At 47.4% G+C, this 6,000-nt stretch overlaps 1 protein-coding gene across 1 annotated transcript in view; it reads right to left on the bottom strand.

Moving 5' to 3' along the window:
• Positions 1–6,000, bottom strand: part of LOC116517817 (protein sidekick-1-like) — a 359,367-nt gene that overhangs the window by 36,412 nt on the left and 316,955 nt on the right. The window contains exons 17-18 of the mRNA XM_032230993.1: positions 2,441–2,627; positions 135–272 (exon numbers count right to left, since the gene is read on the bottom strand). Of these exons, the coding sequence (XP_032086884.1) occupies positions 135–272; positions 2,441–2,627 (325 nt within the window). The remainder of the gene's footprint in view (positions 1–134; positions 273–2,440; positions 2,628–6,000) is intronic.

The following is a 6,000-nucleotide window of genomic DNA, read 5'->3' as shown; positions in this document are numbered from 1 at the left end:
GCTTAGCGTCTTAGCCACTGAGCTTTTGCCAAAAGAAAAGAAGATGAATGGGAGTGTCCGAAGATCAATTGCATCTCTGTCATAGATCGACCGCCTCCCAAGACTATCGTATCCTTCTTGGGGGGGTTTCTTACCTTGAACTGGGGCCAAAGGTTCATAGATCACTCGATAACCTTGCAAGATCCCATTGGCGGCTGTTGGCTCTCCCCAAGACACGTTTAGTGCCGAGCAAGTGATTTCGGAGAAGATCAAGAAACTGGGGACTCCTGGGGCTGGAAGAGATCAAGGCAGGCTTGGGTTAGCGGGATCACAAGTGTTGCCCTCCACCCCGCAATCTGGATTTGTTCATGATGGCATCTGCTTCAAGATCGGTACCAACTAAAAAGGTCCCTTTGTTTTTCAGCCTGGACGTTTGATCAGTTGGGGTTAGGAAGCTCCTCAGATAGCCATCCTGATTTGTAAACCATGGTTTATCGCTGCCATGTGTGAACCCAGATAAGGCTTGCTTAGTTAACAAGAGCCATGACTCAAACACCCCATGCTGTAGGATGGTGCAAGAGCTCAACCCTCAAGTTAAAACCTTTTGAAGATGTTTCGCTTCTCATCTCAACGTCTTCAAAAGGAAAAAAAAAACAAGGAGGTCCAGATGCCTCCTGAAAAAGCCCCTTTGGGACAACCGTGACCTGGAGGACTTGAGAATCTCTACAGATGTTTAGCTATGCAATTTGGGATGAAGACCCTTGGAATGGTGTGGGAGGAGGAATGGATTTCCAGAGGGGAAAAAATTGCAGACTACAGGAACCATTTGCACCGCTCAGGTGACCCTGAGGACAGAGATAAACCTCCAAGTGGCCTCAATGACCCTCTAAAAGGATGCAAATGACTAGTTGTCTGCAAGGAATATAAATCCTTCCATTCCTCACCATATAGTCAGAGCTGAAGAAGCTTCTTGGATGAGAAGCAAAACCTCTTCAAAAGAAAAAACAAGGAAGTCCAGATGCCTCCTGAAAAAGCACCTTTGGGACAACCATGACCTGGAGGACGGAGAATCTCTACAGACTTTTAGCAATACGATTTGGGATGAAGAACCTTTGATGTGGGAGGAGGAATGGATTTCCAGAGGGGAAAAAATTGCAGACTACAGGAACCAATTGCACCGCTCAGGTGACCCTGAGGACAGAGATAAACCTCCAAGTGGCCTCAATGACCCTCTAAAAAGGATGCAAATAACCAGCTTTGTCTGCAAGGAATATAAATCCTTCCGTTCCCCAGTATCCAGTCTTTTGGGTTTAGGTGTTCTCAGAGGTGCTTTTTCGAGAGGCAATTTGGACTTTCTTGTGGGTTTTTTTTTTTGAGGATGTTTCGCTTCTCATCCAAGAAGCTTCTTCTGCTCTGACTTGGGATGGCGGGGAATGGAAGGGTTTATATTCCTTGCAGACAGCTGGTCATTTGCATTCTTTTAGAGGGTCGCTGAAGCCACTTGGGAGGTATAGCTAAAGGTCTACAGAGACTCTCATTGTTTTTCCCGGAGGACGGAAAATCTCTACAGTCTTTTAGCTATACAATATGGGATGAACATTCTTGGAATGGTGTGGGAGGAGGAATGGATTTCCAGAGGGAAAAAACTGCAGGCTACAGGAACCAATTGCACCACTCAAGTGACCCTGAGGACAGAGATAAACCTCCAAGTGGCCTCAATGACCCTCTAAAAGGATGCAAATGACTAGCTGTCTGCAAGGAATATAAATCCTTCCATTCCTCACCATATAGTCAGAGCTGAAGAAGCTTCTTGGATGAGAAGCAAAACCTCTTCAAAAGAAAAAACAAGGAAGTCCAGATGCCTCCTGAAAAAGCACCTTTGGGACAACCATAACCTGGAGGACGGAGAATCTCTACAGACTTTTAGCAATACGATTTGGGATGAAGAACCTTTGATGTGGGAGGAGGAATGGATTTCCAGAGGGGAAAAAATTGCAGACTACAGGAACCAATTGCACTGCTCAGGTGACCCTGAGGACAGAGATAAACCTCCAAGTGGCCTCAATGACCCTCTAAAAGGATGCAAATGACCAGCTGTCTGCAATGAATATAAATCCTTCCATTCCCCAGTATCATGTTAGAGCTGAAGAAGCTTCTTGGATGAGAAGCAAAATGTCTTCAAAAGGAAAAAAAACAAGAAAGTCTAGTTGCCTCCTGAAAAAGCACCTTTGGGACAACAGTGACCTGGAGGACTGAGAATCTCCATGGACCTTGAAGAAGAAGTTCTGAAGAAGCTTCTTGGATGAGAAGCGAAACATCTTCAAAGAAAAAACACAAGAAAGTCTCGAAAAAAGCACCTTTGGGACAACCATGATCTGGAGGACGGAGAATCTCGACAGGCACCGAGTTAACAGTGCGAAGCATGGCATCTGCTCGGTGGGAGGATCCTTCTCGTGCTTACCTGCCTGGAGCGTCCTTCCTTCCGCAGGGCTTGTCTTGGGTCCATCCCCTGCCGCGTTAAAAGCAGAAATCCCGACCAGGTACTTGGAGAAACTGGTCAGGTTTTTGAGCCGGATGCTTGTGTCCGGTAGGAAGAGAACTTTCACTTTTTCAGTGTCATTCTGACCGTCTTTCTCCCAATAATAGACCTGGTTGGGGGGGAAAAAGAGAGATGAGCCCAGTAGACTATCCTTCAAGTTCCCATGACATCTCAGGGGCTTCCACAAAGGAGAGGGAATCAAACTATCCTCCAAAGCACCGGAGGGCAGGACAAGAAGAAATGGGTGGAAACTAATCAAGGAGAGAAGCAACTTAGGGGACATTTCTGGACAGTGAGAACAATGGAACGACTTGCCTCCAGAAGTTGTAAATGCTCCAACACTGGAAGTTTTTAAGAAGAGTTTGGATAACCATTTGTCTGAAGTGGTGTAGGGTTTCCTGCCTAGGCAGGGGGTTGGACTAGAAGACCTCCAAGGTCCCTTCCAACTCTGCTATTCTATACTGTTCTATTCTATTCTATTCTAATATTCTATTCTAATATTCTATTCTATTCTATTCATTTCTAATTCCAATTCTCAACCAGCTCGATACCTGTTGGCTCACTGGAGTTGGAGCTGCAGCACACGCTTTAGATCAGGGGTGTCAAACTCAATTTCAGTGAGGGCTGCCATCAGGGTTGTGTTTGATCTCAGAGGGAGGGGCAGTGTCAGGGGGCGTGGCTAGGGAAGGCATGGCCAGCTTGACGTCACTCGGCGAGGCTCCGTTTCCTACCGCAACGGCCTCCTGCAGCCTTCTGCTAGTGAGCATGGAGCACACGGCCTTCCCAGGCCTTCCGTTTTCACTGGCAGAGAGCTGCAGAGGACCATGGTCAAAAATGAAGATGGGTGGGCCTTGTGCGGCTTCCCTGAGCTCCATTTTCGATGGCAGAGGCTCCATGGGTCGGATCCTTCGCTATTTCCAGGACGGCCTCGTGGGCCAGATCTAAGCATCTTGAGGGCCGGATCCGGCCCCTGGGCCTCGAGTTTGACACCCATGCTTTAGCTCTAGCAGGCAATTCCTGCAGCTGAGTTTACTCAGCCAAATTATTAACATTCCACCAGTGATTTAGAAACCCCAGATCTGCTTTCCCATAATTCCCTAGCAGAGCCCCTGGTTTGGCAGCGGAGATCCACTTCTGAGTTGTAATGGTTTTACCAAACCCACTCAGAGCTCACCAGGGACCTGACTTCACTGTCCGGTCAAGAATCTGCTTTGGTGTTTACAAGCCCAGTGATCAGAAAGTGTTTGTGCCAAACAGGAGAGAAGGTACGCAGGTTGTTACAGCCAAGAAGTAATGCCAGCTTCTGAGACTGGCACAGGTGGAAGCTGCACCAGGCAATGGATGTTGGCCAAGCTCCAGGAGTGATCAGGAGAATAGCGTTTCAGAGTTTTAGAAGCCAAGCGGTGGTTACATTTATTCTTGGAGGAGATTTTTGGATCTGGGACAGCCACCAGACTTCTAGTTGGTGGCAATCACCTGGTGTGTGTTTTTTCTCCGACTTGGCCTGGTCTTCTAATGCCACCCTTCCTAAGGAAGAGGAGGACGAGGAGGAAGAAATTGGCTTTGAGTAATTACTCTGGCACTATGCAGATTGGATTGCATTTACATATTTGACACTTGGCAATTTTGAAAGGTCCCTGGAAAATGAATAATAATAGACGTGGCACTGCCAAGGATTTTCTGGCCAGGAAGTATTCTTCACTTATGACAAATGGCTTCTAGTTGGTTTCTGGGAAGAATTCTCGATGAGACTCCTGACTTGGCAACTTTTAAGACTTGTGGACTTCAACGCCCAGAATTCCCCAGCCAGTGGAACTCCACGAGTCTTAAATGGTGCCAAGTTTGGAGATCCCTGCTCTATGATCTGGTGGGTTTAGAACTGTCCATGGCCGTCTGAATTCAGTGGTGGGATTCAGCCGGTTCGCATCTATTCCGGAGAACCGGTTGTTAACTTTCTAAGCAGTTCGGAGAACCGGTTGTTGGAAGAAATCTCCTCCGGATTCCATCTGCCGGTCAATGTCGGCTGGCGACTCCCCGGGGGAGGGCCTTCTCTGTAGCTGCTCCGGCCCTATGGAACGATCTCCCCGTTGAGATCCGGACCCTTACTACCCTTCCGGCCTTCTGCAAAGCGATTAAGACCTGGCTGTTCCGGCAGGCCTGGGGCTCTTGATTTTTCCAGCCCCATCCTAAGATATGAATGTTGTGGGATTTTAATGTTGTTTTTTTAGTTTTTGTATGTTCCCCCCTTCATTTTTATCTGTAAGCCGCCCTGAGTCTCTCAAGAGTGGGTGGCATACAAACCCTATAAATAAATAAATAAAATAAATAAATTTTGGTTTTTTCCTGTTTTACAGGGCTAATCCTGTAAGGAAGGCAGGAAGGAAACATTCTGGTGTTGTTTCTAGCCTCATCTTTATTGCTCTGCTTACAGAAACTGCCTCTCTGGTTAACACCTATGACATTGTCACAGCTAAGGCGAAGCTCCCATTGACCTGAGTGACCTTGAGTTGGCCATGCCCACCCAGTCACATGACCACTGAGCAATGCCAACCCAGCTGGTCATTAGGGCAGAGAACTGGTTGTTAAATTTTATTAATCCCACCACTGCCTGAATCCCATCAGTTCATCTTTCTCACCCAGAAGACGTGTGGTAGTAACTCTCTCTCCCGAGGACAACGCCTTAATGAAAGCATCATGTCTAATGTTCCCAACTTCTGCTTTTTAAGGATTAGAGTCCATTGAGGATTTATTTCTATGGGATCCACTTGAGGGAGGAAGTCTTCACGTTATGAGAAGAGGGAGTCCAACTTGTGTTAGGCTTCAACTCCCATCATCCTCAGCCGACGGACCCTCTGCGGTTGGGGAACAGCCTTCCCCAGGTTGGAAAAAGCTGCTCTCAGCTGGCCTTGCTGTATATTTGCGGATTTTTCAGTTGTTTTTTTGTGGGTTTGCAATTGGTTGCCTTTCTAACTAAGAGTAAGGTAAAGGTTCTCCATGCACATACATGCTAGTCATTCCTGACTCTAGGGGGCGGTGCTCATCTCCGCTTCAAAGCTGAAGAACCAGCACTGTCCGAAGACGTCTCCGTGGTCATGTGGCTGGTATGACTCAACGCCGAAGGTGCATGGAATGCTGTTCCCTTCCCACCAAAGGTGGTTCCTATTTTTCTACTTGCATTTTTTTACGTGCATTCCAATTGCTAGGCTGGCAGAAGCTGGGACAAGTCACGGGAGCTCACTCTGTTACATGGCGCTAGGGATTCGAACTGCTGGCCTTTCTGACCCACAAGCTCAGCGTCTTAGCCGCTGAGCCACCGCGTCCCTCCCCTAACTAAGATCGGTATACCGTAAAAGAGGAAGGCCAGAAGGAAGACTTAAAAACGGCATAGTTAAGTAATCGAAGAGTTAATGTTTGTGGAGAGAAGGTGGGCTGGGGAAATCTGTGTTTTTGTCTGGATCCAAGAGTCCGAAAAAAACGCAGCC

This window comes from Thamnophis elegans, chromosome 14, assembly GCF_009769535.1.
Source record: "Thamnophis elegans isolate rThaEle1 chromosome 14, rThaEle1.pri, whole genome shotgun sequence".
NCBI classification, from domain to species: domain Eukaryota; kingdom Metazoa; phylum Chordata; class Lepidosauria; order Squamata; family Colubridae; genus Thamnophis; species Thamnophis elegans.
The sequence above is the reverse complement of the archived record's forward strand: the minus strand, read 5'-3'. Positions and strand labels throughout refer to the sequence as shown.